A 16,302-nucleotide genomic window follows, 5' to 3' on the forward strand; every position below is an offset into this window, starting at 1 on the left:
GTCAGGGTGGTGCTACCGGGCACGCCGCCTGGAACCGCCACGCTACCTCCGAGGACGGTACCGCCGCCGCCCGCACCCGATACGCTACCTCCTAGCCCGATGTAGCCGACTGCACCTGCCAATCCGCCACCGCCGCCCGCCACCGGCTGTCCCGAGGACGCGGTCGAGGCGTACGCGAGCTCCAGCTGCGTCTGCAGACTCTTCAGGCTCTCGTTCGTCGCTTTGAGCTCCTTTACAACAGAAGCAACAAGGGGGAAAGACGGTTACAGGTCGTCGACTCTCGCGTCGCCGTCCTCTCACTCGTGTCTCTCTAGCGCGTTCTCTCGCGGTCTATATATACTTTTTTTTTACTTGTCTGTTTTTATGTATCGGTTGACTTTTTTTTTGTTTTTTTTTGGATGATGTAGCTGAGAATGTTGTCTGATATATATCTCTTTTGATATACAATATCGTTTTTTTTTTATCTTGAAGGTGTGAAGTATGCGATGGTGCGGTTTAAAGATGTACTACGTGGTTGGCTGAGTGCGGCTTCGCTAACGCATGAGACTGCCCGTGCGTTTGTCGTCGCACTCGAATCTTTTGCGGTTTACATTGAGATAGTTTCGTCGCTCTGACCGCGATGCCATCCACCGCTGTCGTATCGGAAGGTTGTACAATGGAAACAGGCGAAATCGCTCGGGAAAAAGTAACATTGATAGTAGCGGGGGGCGCGCGCACGCCGCTAGTGTTAGTTTCATGCTAACGAGAAATTTTACCGGAAGAACACCGCAATCGCGGATCACATTTCAAGCGAGAAGCGACGTGGATAGAAAAAACGACAAACCGAGGGCCGCTTTGTGCATTTTTGCGTCCCGTATCACGAAGTACCGCGAATCCTTTTCTCTCATGGACAAATCAACGGCAAATATTGCGAGCCCCGGGGGGGAGCGTTCTTCTTCGTTATGCGTACCGACAACGGATGGCAAACGCGATGGTGCGATTTTGATCCTTCGATCCCCGTTCACGGGACAGTCTCGAGGAAGCGGAAGTGGCACCGGCAACGTCCCGGTTGACGAAAGAAAAGCGACGTACCGCCGAGCTTCCTTCTCTTCCACAAAACGATCTTCGTCGTTCTCCTCTCCGAGGAGATTGCGATACAAAGGGGTTCTCGTCACTTCAGAAAAGAAGGATACGATCGAAAAAGGTCAATCTCGATTCTCGTCAACGAAACGGCGAGAATCGTTCCCGCCCGCGCGTCGCGACATCCGTTCCTCGCGTCCTCTCTCCCTCTCCCTCTCTCTTCTTCGGGATCAGATCTCCCTCCGACCTCCACGATTCGTCTTTTCTCTCGTTTTTATTCTAAACTACGATTGCCACCACATCGATCACCGGCGATCTCTCTCCACGACGCCGTGGTTTCTTTCTCTCTGTCTGTCGATCTCTCACGGTCGCAAGGTCACGCTCTAACAATCCATAGCGACTTGGCAATATGCGCTTTCTCGTAATTTGGTCGTTTTTCGATTTGTTTTCGTTCGGATTTTTTTTAAAAACTTTCTACTTTACGTTTTCCACGGTGATCCTCTTCCGGACGCCGGGCGCCGCCGCAGTTCTTTCGCCCACCGCGACGTACGGCCGACATCATTGTCCATTTTTCTGCGCGCGGCGTTTCGACGATTTCTCTCATCGCGCTGCAATTATACTCGCTGTTTCGTTAACGACGCGCTTCTCCTCGACATACGCGGAACGTTCTCTTTTCTCGTCTCAGTTACTTTTTTTCTCTTTCGTTTCTGTTTTCCCTTTTCTTTTCACCGGAGAACCCGTCGTTCTCCGTCGCGAGACCGAAATCCGCCGCCGACTTATTCAGAAAATGCGTTCGGATCCGTCGTCAGGATCGGTGGAGCAGCGCGATACGCGATTTCATTGATCGCCCTCGAAACGCGGCCACGTCGCATGGACAAGATCTCGTTTGGATGCACGTGCGGATGCGTATCGGCGTTCCGCAATCGTGAGTGAAAGAGGATTTGAGTTTTATCGGCTCGACGGGGGAAAATAACCCATCGACCGTCGGTACCGGACTACCCGGACTATTTATCGCTCGCACGTTACGCGGATACGCATCTTGATGAGTACGTGTGTGACGAATCGTGGGAACGCGAGCAGACCGATGTCGCATCTCTGCGAATAAATCACCGCGAGCGATGCGAACGTCGGAAACCTCTTATAACTCTTGAATTTCGGCAGGGTTCTCCCTTCATTCGTCTCGACGTGATGTAAAAGCGTGTCTTAAAATATATAACAAAATGTATCGCATATTTTAAAATATATAATAAAATATTCGACATATCTTAACGTGTGTAATAAAACGATATAATGTAAGCGGTGAAAATTACGCAATAAAAATTAGGGGAAGATATTTATGATATAATAAAAATATAATAATAATAATAATTACTATTATGTTATAATGAATGTTAAATATTAAATAATCGAATAATTTTCAAATATTTTAAATTATTAAACAATTAAATATTAAATGCTGTAATGAAAATGATCTGAAATAAAGATAGGATCCAATAATATAAGCGAACGAACGATTATGAAATATAGAAATATACGTATCCAATGATGAATTTCCCGGCTACCCAGGCCATGTTAATTGAATTAGATCGTCGAAATCATTAAGCTGTTAAACAGTGCGGAAATCCACGAGCCACGTCGGCCTGCCGGCGCTCCCATCGGCGAAATACGAATGGTGTTATGGTAGAGAGGATAAGACAGTAAGATTACGCGAGGAGAACGACGTCGTATTATCGCGTCTCGCATCAGGTCGGTGCCAAACAGTCGCAAAGTCCTCCCTTGGGCCTGGGATCGGCTCGTCTTGACTCGACTTGACGACTTTCGGACCGCCCCGCTGCTCGTGCATCGATAACGACGGTTGGCGATGATAGCGGTAAGTCGTGATGGGCAAGAACGTGTCTGAGGCGTACAAGAACGAGAAGAGAGAGTATATATATAAAACTGGGCGTTACATTCAGTGAATCACAGCCGAGATGATGGCAGAACAGATATAAACGTGTGAGTATACAGGTGAGTATCTATCTGTGCGTGTCTGAATGTCTGTATAGGTGTACGTATGTATAGGTGTGTGTACGTGCGTTATATGTAGACGTTGGATGTATTTAGACGGTCGTGTAAATGTTTATACATACATACATACGCGGAGGATGCGCTCGTCATGTGTGTACGTATGTATAACGAGATATATGGTGTATATATATATATATATATATATACATATAAAGAGTCGGAACATTCCATATGTATGATATATACGTGAAGAGGAGTGGTTGTGTACAGTATATATATATAGACGTGATGTCTCTTATATATATTGTATATAGGAAGATAATATATCTATGTATGTATATAATATAGAGAGGAAAGAGAAGTATAAGTGTGTATAATATATATGTATATATAGATATGAAAATTGTTCTCTTACGGGACGAGCCGAAAGTCTCGCACAGCCCGACGTCGATTCTTTCGTGGCGTGTCCGTTCCATCCTGATCCCCTGATCGTCAAAACTCGGTCGAATGTAGTTTGGAATACGAATACGTCGTCCGTCCGAGGCTACTAACGCTCTTCGGATGGCCATTCTTTTCGCTCTCCCTCGCATGTGCGCACATGAGACGTGCCAAATCTTTCTTTCTTTCTTTCGTTCGTTCTTTGTTGTCTTTCTTACTTTTTTTTTTGCTTCTCCTCGGGATACTTTCTTTCCAAATTTCCGAATTCATAGCGCGACGTTGCGACAGGTGCGTTCTGATGTCGCGATGTGCATTCGAGAGTTTCGCCGACGAAAGGAAAATTCTCCAGTGGACCCACCAGAGTCGCCGGCGAATGACCTTTCGAGGATTCCGCTCTTAGAATTAGACTGGATCCACAATAGGCGTGGTAAGTCTCAGCCTTTTGCTCTAAGCACTAAAGTGTAACGTAATTTCTAGCAAAAAACGTTTCCAGCGCTACCAGGCATTGCAATTCCTAGAATTTAAGCGTTACAATTTTTGGTAGCACGGGAAAACGCTTTTTGCCAGAAATTACATTTTATTGCTCAGAACAAACGGCTAAAAGCTTACTGCACCTTTTGTGGATCCAGACTACTCTCGACGGCGAATCTCTCCAGCGCAAGGAAGATCTGGTCTGATCAGTCGCACTAATGAGTTGGTACATTGCTGACTGAATTTGTGTCGTATCTTTTGGCAAATATCATTAAACAAGAATACGAATCAGTGAAATTCAACTGCTATTCGTTAGAACTTTCTTGAGAGACAGATTTCTGGTCCAAGAAGGTGTCGAAGAGCGTCTGTCGTTATTCCGAGGACATAGTCATCATTAGATGTAAGGTAAAAATACCAATGCCTGGACAAGTATTTAACTCTGGACGTTTTTATTATTTTCGACTTTAAATGCAAATATTTAAGCTTTCAACATAGAATATATATTATATATTCAACTTATGTATATTATTCCATGTTGAAAGTTTAAATATTCACACTTGATTAAAATAATAAGAATATCCAGAGTTAGATACGTGACCAGGTATTGGTATTTTTACCTTAGTTGTGTTAGCTGCAGTGGCAGCACTTAGACATTTAACGATGCAACATTCAACGAACATACACTGCAGGATCCACCCTCCAAGGTTATATTATATTGCTTGTTAGTCGTTAATCCTCTCGACGAGGCACATCGTTTGCAAACTGGTAATTGGCCTCTGTGCGAGAGGACTCGGGGTTGTGATTATCGATATTATTCAATTCGTCACTTAATAATTTGCATTAATCCACATCAACAGTGCGCCAACTCGAACGTGCGAGCGACCGGATTCGATCCAGCCCTCGGTTATCCCTGACACGACTCTTGTCGCAGCGTTCGCGTGCACGTTCGACGTATTAGCGTTGACTTGCGTGAATTAGCGTATGCTACCAGCTGAGAGCCACCGTGCGACGTCGACGAGAATTTTAGGCTGCGACACGGTGAAGGCGGTATGAGCGTGAATTAATTTCGATGCGCGCGCGCGAATACGAGAAGAGCGAGGAGAATTAATCGGATTACCCTCGTTCGTAGTCGAGACGCGCCGACCTCCCATTTAATTCGACTCCTAATTCCACGCGTGCGAGCGCGCGTAATTCGCGGCGAACTTGCCCCGTTATTTCGCGAGGAAGCTTATTCCGAACGACTTCCGCATCGCCGAAGAAGAAATCTTCGCGCATTTCAGCCCGCGAGCATGCGACGAATCTTTACGATGACGTCCCGCGACCGTAAAAATAGAAATACCAATAACGGACCGGGCGATAAAGTCTGCTTCGTGTTAACCCGTTTATATCAGAAAAACGGATACATCCGTTTATTTCGCCTGGCCGTTATCATGAAAACGAATGTGCCCGCACGCAGACGAGGCCGGATCGACGGTAGAAATTTATGCCAACACGGAAACGATGTGATAGCGATTCTCGGAATATTTCTTGTAATACGAACTTAGTAATAGAACGTAATACTTAGAATATATGTATGATGTATATTTTTCCAATTTTTTTCTCTTTCTCTAAATAAAATATATTTTAAATTGAAGCATACTTAAGTAGGAAATAACTACTGGCGAGAACAATACTAGATGTCAATACCGATTTGATATATTAGTGGAATAGTGGGATGAAAACAAGACTCGAAAGATGATACTGTAACTATACCGATTCTCAGTATTGCAAAAATACCAAAAATTATCGATTTTCAATACTGGGACAGTACCGATTTCTAGTTTCATGATTATTATTATTATTGTACAACTGTTAATATTACAACCACATCGTGGGAGAAAGGATCAGATTTATAGTCGGTCAGAGTATAGTTTGTACCTGAAATGTTCACTTTTAATATCGCATGAGATGAAAAACGGAGCGAGACAGACTCAGTGGGATCAAATTCGAATTTTCTGTTCGCCGGGTAGCTACTTTTACCACCGAGATATTTAGACTCTACGTTAGTGACATCTCCCGCTTTTCTATTTAAAGTATCGGTATCATAACATGAAATCTATATTTCGATATTGAATTGGTACCTCGCCAGTTTCCAATAGTGGCCGAATATATATAATTCCCGCATACATATTTGAAATCTAAACATATTCTTTAAATCTGAGGTCGGCAGCGCACAAAAACGTGAGCGGTACAATTCGAGCAATAAGAAAACCGACTAGTCACAATCGATTATTCTCCTCACGGTCCAAAAATAATCAATTATGATTGACTAATTGTCTCACTATTTTAAGTATTTTAAGTAACTATTTTCCCATTGTTTATGATTTTTCTATGTATTCCTAGCTCATTGACACAAACGGGTTAAACGGACCTGAGGAAAGGCGAGGAACTATTCGGATTCCTCGCCATGCGGATCCTACGATCGATAACACCGTGTTAAATAAACCGAATTCTGATGAATTCTGATGATTATCGTGAGACGAATTCCAATACAGGAACGAGATTCGACGCATACGGTGGCTCTCCCAGGCGAACGTGCGACACATCCCGTCAGACGGGCAGCAGGTATTCGAGTACTCGCGTGTGTCGCCTATGAATGCTGCGCGAGCGAATCGTGGAGGAGGTCGTAAACACGGCGTCTTTCTCGTCCGCCGATTTAAATCACGGTCAATTTCCGACAGACGACTAAAGAGATGCCTAAAGATACGCTTTCGGACAAGAGAGCCTAATAAATCTGACATTGTTACATATAATTAATGAAACAAATTTCTCCCGTGTACGCCCGAAACGGGAGAGAATCACGAGTGAAGCGACTCGCTCCGCGACGTGCTTATCACTGCGAATCAGCCTCGGATTGTTCGTCCCTTGCAATTGGACCGGCTCTAATTAGCGACTAACGTGTAATTAACGTGTCCTTTATGGCGGGCACCCACCGGTGAAGGTGAAAAGGTCACGTGCGTATCGCCGGCTCCTAATTTCAAGTTACTATGCGATGGTCGGCTACTTGAAACGTGTTGTGGCTTGTGGTAGTATCGGTAGTAGTAGTAGAGTTGTTGTATCAGTAACGGTAGTCGATGATGGTGATTCGTAGTGACGATGACGGTGATGATGGCTGATCATGTATGGTGATGGGCGGTGATGATGGTGGTGGTGGGTGGTGGTGATAATTATACTTGTGGCTAAATGGGGGGGGGGGGTTCAGTGACGTGAGAGTGGACATATTGCGGGCGTGACATTTCCCCGCGAGCGGGGGGCGAGGGTAGAAAGTGTGGGGGACTGGTGATGGAAGGGGGGAGGGTTTGGAGGTGCTAAAACGTCTTATCACCTACACATCCAAAGCAGTTCATTCCACGCATTCCAACCGCAGCGTTCTTGTTACTTTTTTTTTCGACCCTCCCTTTCTCTCCTCGATTTTAATCGCGAGCGCGTCATTCGTTCGTTTGTTCGTTAGTCCGTTCGTTCGTACGTTCCCCGCGATCAGGACGCGTGTCCGTTTTCCCCGTCGACGCGCTTTTCGTGCTCGGCGACGTTCGCGCTCGACGATTCGTCCGATGACTCGCTGATTCGGTGACTGGTATAATCGGATGACTCATCTAACGTCCGATGTATCGGACAAATTAGCGAATGATGGGACGAATTATGTGATTTGACTTCGTTACGTTCCCGCGTGATAAGGTTCCTCTGGTGTTTCACAGAATGTATTACATACATACGTCGTGATACCGCCGTGTCGTGTGTGCGTGCCGATCGTCAGACAAAATGATCTCTAGTGCGGCATCGAGGTCATCGAATGAAAAAATCGTGGACGAATCGTTCTCGACTGATGCACGATGTGCGTAAAGTGCAGAGAGAAAGGCGGGAAAAGAACACGTGGCATCACATCGGGTTGCCGGTGGTGGTGACTCGGGGGTGAAATATACGAGGGTCTTGCTTCTCCGCGAGGATATATATGTTCGGTCATCGCATGCTTCCGTAGGGGAGTCGTATTTCAATTTTCTTTTTGCTTTCCTCGCGGATAATTACCTGCTTCTCCCTGGCGTTCTCGCGACGGACTTGAATCACGGCGGAACATTCGAGATCGTTTCAAGCGAGCTTTCGTCTGGTCCTCGGCTAGCAGAAAATCAGTTACACGAAATGTGAGTGTTTCCTTAGTCAGTGCGCGTGTACATTAACTGAAGCGGCGTAAAGGGACAGCGCACGAATCAATCTTCCGTCGCGTTAACAGCGCGGCCTCGCGGAAAATTTACTCTCCAATCTATGCCAGCCCCGTAGAGAGACATTTTCATAATTCCTTTCTCCCGGCTCTCTCAAGGGGCTAATTTCTTCTTGATGCTCGAACGACAGCCAAAGTAAATTACTTCGGAGACTTCGCGTCAAATTACGGCAATTAATTACGCGCAACTAGATTGCAGCTATTAATTGCAGCGCACGTCTGTCGCGCGCGTCGGGGGTTGCGCCCGGAGAAATTCGCGCTGAAAAGAGAGGAAATTGGACCGAGTAGCTTCCTCCCGGATCGAACGTGTCCCGCTTCCTCGGGCTAATCGGCGTCTTGCGCGCGCCTTTAGGGCCGCGTTAATTTATCGCCGGGAATTTCGAATATTCTCGCCCGGGAGACAACAACCGCGGTTTTGCGCGAGGATTTTGCTCGTCGGAAGCAGGTAATTACTAATTATGGCGGGACAGAAGCCGGTGATTGAAGCCGCTGTAATTGCCGCGGCGAGTTCAGTTCCTCGACGCGGTCGCGGCCGGACAGCGTGGCATTTGTCTATTCACAGTCTCCGACGTCGACGATCTGAACTCGACGAGATTACGCCGGCTTCGAGTCCGGCCGGGCGACACGACGTCGAAGGATTTGTCGAAGGACCGAGGTGAGGACGGGCGGTGGGTGATAACACGATAGAATGCTCGTGCTTGTGCTAAATTCTCGACACAACGAACAACGAGAGGTAGGCTTTGGTGCTGGTGCAGTTGCTCGCTCAAGATTTTGCCGAAAGGTCGCCGAGTTCCCGTACGAGGGGGCGGGTGAGGGAGGGTTGTTAAGACGGTGCTGCGATCTCTGTGAGACAGAATGAAAGAAAGAAAGAAAGAAGTGAGGGCGAAGATGTCTCGTGCTCTGTTCGTGGGTGATTGTCGACGTGCTTGCTTGCTTGCTAGCTAGCTTCTGTCCCGTCCGACTAGTGACTTCGGGGCCGCGTCAGTTTTTTCGTCCCGTCGAAACGCTCCCGGCTTCGAGTGCCACTCAAGCTACACAGATTCCGTCTAAGTCCTAAAGTCTAACAGGCATGGACACGATAGTGCAAGGAGGACCGGTAACGAGACTGCGAATGCGACGTTGTTCGTGAAAAACGTTTTATTGCACCGCGTTCTCGGTCGCGTCGCAGTACTAATTCCCGCGCTGGTCGCTCCCGTTCCCCCCTTTGCAAGTGACTTCCTTATCTTCTCTTTGCCTCGTGGTATACACATTTATATGCAGAGAATTTTTCAACAGAACGTCGGAAACCGTCCCTCTTATCCAATTCAGCCGAGAATCACTCGAGTAACTGCGCTTTTCGTTCCGTCTCTTTTACTTCCCCAACGCCTCGGACACATTTTCTCAGAGCAGCAATGGAGCGATGGAAAAGTCGCGCGAAGGAACATAAAATTTCGCGGGGATGAAATTTCGCGGCTAGCAGAAGCAGCGCGTAGCGAGGACGCCGCCACTGAAACGCGAACGCGCGAAAGTGGGTGAAAAAGCGCGAAAGACGGAAAGCGAGGAGAGAGCCGGCGATGTGCTGCATCTGCGGCGGCGGCGAGCTGATATATAGTGGCTTTTCCGAACGACTTCGCATCCGTGTATACCGAGAACTTATACGTACTGTAAACGAGAGGTAAGGCGCTATAAAACGGTGAAAACGGTCTCGGGGTACACGACTACGTCTGCTCTAAAGACTATCTAACACGGATTGCGTGGGGGGCAGAGCGGACATGGCGATGCTGGTGATGACGGTGGCGGTGCTCAGGTGCATCGGGGAACTTTTCACGACGGTCGGCACAGTAAATAGATAGGCTCGTTTCGCTATGTGACAGCAGAGCGCAGCGACAGTTGCTGTTGTGTGCGTGTGTACGTACGCGCCTGTGTGTGTGTGTGTGTGTTCGAATAAGCGGTGGCACATATCGACGCTTCAAAAATTCACGTCGATCGACACTCCTATATCGTTTTCGCGAGAATTTGACGGAGATAAATGGCTTCGGAGTTTCAGAAATGAAAATCTCATCTTTCCTCATTTTTCCGCGGATTTCCTCGGTTTTTGTCCCAAAATTCGTTGCGAGAAATTCACGTCTGTTCGGTTAAAGCCTGCGCCACATTTACTTTCCTCCATAAGGAAGATACGCGAGAGGCCAAAAAAATATCCGCGGAAAAATGAGGATAAAGCTGGATTTTCCGGAATCTTAAAACTACAGTTAAATTAACGCGTTTGAGATACTTCAAACATTTGATGTAGTGTTTCAACCGTGTTCCTTCTTTTACTCTTTTTTACAGCCAGATGCCGAAGATTTTAATTGCGATTCTCGCGCGACTTCCGCCGGATTATTTGTTTTCTCGCAATTAACGGCCGCCCGATCGCGATCGGGCGTTTATGGATGTAACCACCGATGATGTCATATGCGATCCGGCGACGAGGATTTTCGCCCGGGCTGCCACGAATTTTATTTCGCTCGTATAACCCGACGGAACGTCAGAGCACCCGGCATCGAAAATCCCATAAAAATAAACGAGGCGATAAAGCAACATTCGCAATAAAGCCGGGAGACCTGACAAACGTCCGACGTTTCGGCGGACGGCGCGACATTTCCGGCGCATTTCTCCCAAGATTTCCGTCTCTCGTGCCGCGACAGGAACGGTATATAACACTGCTGCGTTTATGAGCGTGAATTTTTGAAAATTGCCGCGCAATGGCGCGCGAGGGGGGGGGAGCAAGTGCGCACGTTCATACACTTCGTGGGGGGAGGGGAGGATAAACCTGCTATTACGTCACGCCGAGTGCGAGCATGAGTGCGAATATGTATTTGCATGTTTATGCGGGCGTGTACGTTGACAAAGGACGGTGCGTGCGAATGTGTGTGTTCGTGTACGCGTGTAAGTTCGTATATTCGTGTATGTGTGTGGACGTATGTGTGGGCTGCTAATTTGTATTCGCGCGTTGCTGAGTGTCGATGTGAGCCCCGGTGATTTTCCATCTCTGATTTAATCCGCCTTCCCTCGAGAAGCGAAAGCGCCGTCAAGCGCCGGAACAGACGGAACGTCACGTTGAATTGATTCCGAAAGATGTAACGTCGAAATATCTCGATCGACGAGAACTGCAACGTTCTCGATTACACGAGGCTATACCGCGAGAAGAGGTGCCGGATCGGCCAGCGATGCGCGCTCCGAAAATCGACTTTTCTCTTTAATCTAACCATCGCGCGTGTATCCTGCGGTTCGTTCAGCGCGAGAATCCTCGTCAGCTTTTGAATAATTACAGCGAGAGAGAAAGAGAGAGAGAGAGAGAGAGAGAGAGAGAAAGCACGCGAGAAAAAAGAAAACTGTGCAACACAGTCGAAGAGCAGCGATAACCAGGTCTACCAGCCACGACCGAGGCGGGAATCCTCCCTCGAGAGGATTCCAAACACGATCACCAGGACTCACGGCGTCAGGTGGACACCACACGACGTCGGGAACGTCGTCGCCACGAATGGAGAAAAAGCTCGGATTCTAACGTCGACGTTACCCGGCTCCCCGAACTACCAAAGCTGTCGGATTCTCGGATGCTTCTTTCAACTCTCAAGCCTCTCTCTCGTCGCGGGACGCTTCCGAATTCTCGCGGACCTCCTTGGATTTCTCCGATCCTCCGGGTCGAAGTTCGTTCGACACTCGCGTCTGCGGCGGTATCGGAAGATCGGACTTCCATCCCGGAAGGGGCTCGTCGGGCGTAATCGAAAAACTCGCGCGTCCCCGCGAGTTTCTCGGCCCGCGTCGCGTCAATGTTCCGGCCGCCTCTGCCCATCGGCGTGCCCCGATCTCGCATGTGCTTTGTAATACCGTACCTTAATCTCGCCGCGATTGTGGAACACAGAACGAGGAAGCCCGATCGAGTCGAGTCTCGCACGAGGCGAGGAGTGCCTCGCACCTCGACCCTGTCGGTCCCTCGAATCGAGAGTGGGCCGCTCGGGAGGCTAACGAGAACAAGGGAGGGGGGCCACTCCACTCACCCCCAAGCGCTCGTCTGTTCACATATCGCGCTTATATTTTCCGCTTCTCCGGAGAATGCACTTTGTTCCTCTCTCTTATTCTTTTTTTTTTCCTTCAACTTTCTCCGAGAATATGGTGATACACACAGGTATTCTCAAGCGTGAGCACACGACGAAACACACGGGGCGAAAAGTAAAAGCCACTGGCGGTGCAATAACTGGCTACTGGCAAGCAACTACTCGCACAAAACAATGGGCAGCGATTCAATGTCAGCGCATACGTGTATATAACGCACACACACACACACACACGCACACACAAGTAATGACATAGTAGAGAGATAGGCGGATAGTTGATGCACAGATATATACACATATGCGTCGATGCGTTAATGAGCGTCGATCGTAATGAGAGTGACACACACACATATACATATATACATATATGTATATACATATATGTATGATGCATAATATATGCGCGTATGTATACATGTACATATATATATAGATTTATATATAATTATGAGTATATATATATATATGTATGGCAACGTGGGTTAAAATAGCGTAAGGACCTGCTTCTGGGCCATCGACTGCATCTGCTGGAACATGATCCTTTCCTCCTCTTTTCCTAGAACAATAGAAAATAACGAGGAACTCTTGGAGGAACTGTTGGTCCCGGGTTTTCGGATCGTCAATGTGATTGTGTGTCTCCGTGGACGTATTTGTGTACGCGTCTGTGTATGTATATGCGCGCGTGTGTGTGGGTGTGTGTGTCCAATGTGTGAAATTTTCGATCGATTCTGATGGTTACCTACGGCAGTTTACACTTGACCGCAATCTTTGCCAATTTCTCGCTCCATCATTGCGTTCAAATTATTCGTACCGCGGCCGACGTAGTAACGTTTGCGATTATTCTTACGGTGCGTGAGCAGTGGACACGATGTTAATGACAAAACTAAATTCGGCCTATCAATCGCTTCCGGTGGAGTTCTCGAGAGTAGATCGAGCACGGAGAAAAAGGATTAGCTTCAGTAACCAAATTAATTGTAACGTCTGGGCACCGAAAATTTTAGCAACGTAAGCAATTTTAATCGCCACCGCAGAAAACGTTTTTGCCCCTACAGCAAACGTATTATCGTAAGCGATATTTACTTTTAAAATTGCTCACGCTGCTAAAGTTTCAGGTCCATATTTTATAATTAATTTATCCACTGAAGCTAATCTCTCTTCTCTGTGAAGAAATGACAAAAACGTCGGCGAGGCGCATATCCGGCGCCGCTCTCGCCAAGAATGTGCCGACATGTATAAGCACGACGTTTTATAAAATATATTCTGAAATACGTGCCTCGATTTCGAGACCCGCTCGTTAGTTATCGTGTCGTAAACCGTGACTTTCTCGCGTTTCCGTCGACGTGTTCCGAGAGCGGACTGGACCGCGCTCGTCAACACTCCTCGCCTGTCTTTTCTTACTTTTCCATGGGAGTTTGTTTGCGGGGTCATTTCTTTAAATTCTATTCTCTCACTCGCGTCTTTTACATACGTGCGCCGTCAGTTTCACAGGTCGGCTGGGCGTTTGTGCGTGTCGCACAGGGGCGGACGGCGAAACGGACGTTGTGAGAGTGCGCGGGCTTATCTGCTTAGGCGAGCGGCCGAAAACCTAACGAGATAATTCGATCCACCTTTGTGGTAGCGTCGAGGACGACCGACAGCGGACGCGCGAAAAATTCGTTGCGAGGGGAAATCGAGTCTCACCCTCGTTAGCGGAGGGGCGCCTTTGGTGCGCGCTTCATTTGCTCGCGTATCGACAGGCAAACGCTTCCTCGCGAGCGAGACGTCCGACATCGCGCGCAATCAATTCCGGTTATGCACCCGCCGCACTTCATGCGTGTGTGTTCGCACGCTTCTGTTATCGCACATCCGGCTCGCATGAAAATCGCGCGCTGTAACACGCGGGAAAATTCCGGGAAATTACCGCGCAATCTCACGGGAGGTTAGGCAAAGCAAACAGGGTCGGAGAGCGCTCGTCCGTCGGGGGACGATATTTTTCTTTCGTCGGGCGTCGAGAAATACGAAAACGTGGACAAATCGAGTGGGACTGACAAGGGAGAGGTCACGAGATCGTACCCATCGATTTTGATAATATTATTTGTGTAAATAAGCGTGAACCTTTATTGAGCAAAAAGAAAAGGCGCAATTCTCTCAACTAATTTCGATTTTCGAGAAAATCGAAGTTAAAAAATCCAGAAATGCAAGTTTGGCGGAGCACTTCACTAAAGGTCACGTGACTCGGTTTCATTTGCTCAAAGGTTACCAAAGCTTATTCGCGCAAACAATATTCTTGAAATCGGTAGATACTACCTCTTTCTGATCTCTGGCGAGCCTCGAATGCTGAAAAAAATCGGGACTGTCCGCGCGATAAAGCCTCTCTTTCTAGCGACTTCCCGCGGTATTCACTGCAGCGATCGACGATCACACGTGGGATTCCTCGCGACAGGATGCAGTGTTAAAGACAATCCATTAGAGTAGTCTACCGAAGAAAAAGGAGGAAAAGTTGCAATCAGCGACTCACCCATCCCCTTGTTCTGGAGCATCTCGAGGAGCTTCTTGATGCTCTCATCGCGAGCCTGCAGCGTCTGTTTTTGCGTCTCTATTCTTAATTCCAGTTCCTACAATGAGAAAAGGAGTTAATTAACAACGAAAGAATTACACTAAACACTGTACTAAGTGCAATTCGCACCCTTTAACGCCGGACAAAAGCGTGCGATTTTTGCCACCGCGACACCGGCGCACGTTTCGCCGTCGTTCCGAGACGAGATGTCGCGTGAAATGAAACGTTAATTCGGACAACGTACATTTCGTTCGCAGCTCGAGCGGAATCCTCGCTTCGGTGAAATCTCGTTTGCGCCTCTGATGTGGCGTTACCTTTGACAGAAAAAAAAAAAAACCGGAACCGATGAAACCTCTCCCCCGGAACCACCGGTAACAACCTGATACGCTCGATTCGCGCGAACGTCAACGTTAGCTAGATAATGTCCGCCGTTTGACGGCCCCGCGGCGCGTAACGAATTTAGCACGTCTCTTTGACGGTGGGAAAGTAATTAGTCCGGAATTAAACACCCGCTGTTGGCCTTCTCCCGGCTATTCCCGCTGCGAGGAGAACGCTCGCGTGCGTTACTCTACCTGGGCCGTGCGCGACGGGTCGGCTGATTGGCGCGCTGAAACGCGAGAATTCTCGAATGTGGCGGGCAAGAAGGCCGTGGCCGGTGCCCGATAATTTATTCGATCGAACTGCTCCGACAAACACTCCCCCCGGCCGCGAACATTTCTCGTGAACGCGCGGGTCGGTGAGAAGCGTGCGGCGCGAGGAGCGAGTAAAAACGATGGGAAAAACGGCATACGCGTAAGCATATGTTGCGGGTATCGTCGAACGCTACGAAATGTCAACGAACCGACGCTCGACCGGCAAATTCAGTAATGAGAATTTGCAAGGGGACGAGAAACCGACTGCATAATCTGGCGAATGGCCAAAGACGACCAGTTGCTCTCCGTACGTTGTACATTTGACCTGTCTGCGACATCCTGGTCGCGAGATCGTTCGTGCTTGCTTCGTTTCTTACGAGATTAGACTATTTCCCGGAGTGTAGCTTCGGAAATTCTTCTCCCCCCCCCCCCCCCCCCCCNCGAATTGTATGCTCGCGTGGTCTAACGTGTACAACGGAAACGTAAGCTGGAACGGTTTATAAAAGGTAAATTATACACTGAAAAATGAGTTTGACTGGATCTATCTGACAATGAACAATGAAACACGTTTTGGTTGAGGAATATGGAATTTCTGGTTATAAGAACCAAATTTGTTTTATGAGAACGAAAAATTTTGCATTCTTCAATCAAAACGCGTTTGGCTCCCCATTGTCAGGTACATATAACCAAATTTACTTTTTAGTGTACACAGAAAAAAATGCTAGAATTAAGTAAACATAACTACCTGTTTTCAGGCTCTTAAATCAAGTAATACTTTTATCAATCTAAATGTATTTTTTTATAATCAATTATAATTATCAATTTAAAATATAT

The 16,302-nt window shown here is 47.6% G+C and overlaps 1 protein-coding gene across 4 annotated transcripts in view; it reads right to left on the reverse strand.

The window, feature by feature from the left end:
- The window catches only part of LOC106746026 (ELKS/Rab6-interacting/CAST family member 1), a 97,564-nt gene that overhangs the window by 42,239 nt on the left and 39,023 nt on the right, over window positions 1–16,302 (reverse strand). For all 4 annotated transcript variants that reach the window (XM_014622127.1, XM_014622126.1, XM_014622124.1 and 1 more), the window contains exons 3-4: window positions 14,798–14,894; window positions 12,801–12,856 (exon numbers count right to left, since the gene is read on the reverse strand). In XM_014622127.1, the coding sequence (XP_014477613.1) occupies window positions 12,801–12,856; window positions 14,798–14,894 (153 nt within the window). The remainder of the gene's footprint in view (window positions 1–12,800; window positions 12,857–14,797; window positions 14,895–16,302) is intronic.

The sequence above is a fragment of the Dinoponera quadriceps genome, unplaced genomic scaffold (genome assembly GCF_001313825.1).
Source record: "Dinoponera quadriceps isolate SergipeBrazil2010 unplaced genomic scaffold, ASM131382v1 scaffold1782, whole genome shotgun sequence".
NCBI lineage: Eukaryota > Metazoa > Arthropoda > Insecta > Hymenoptera > Formicidae > Dinoponera > Dinoponera quadriceps.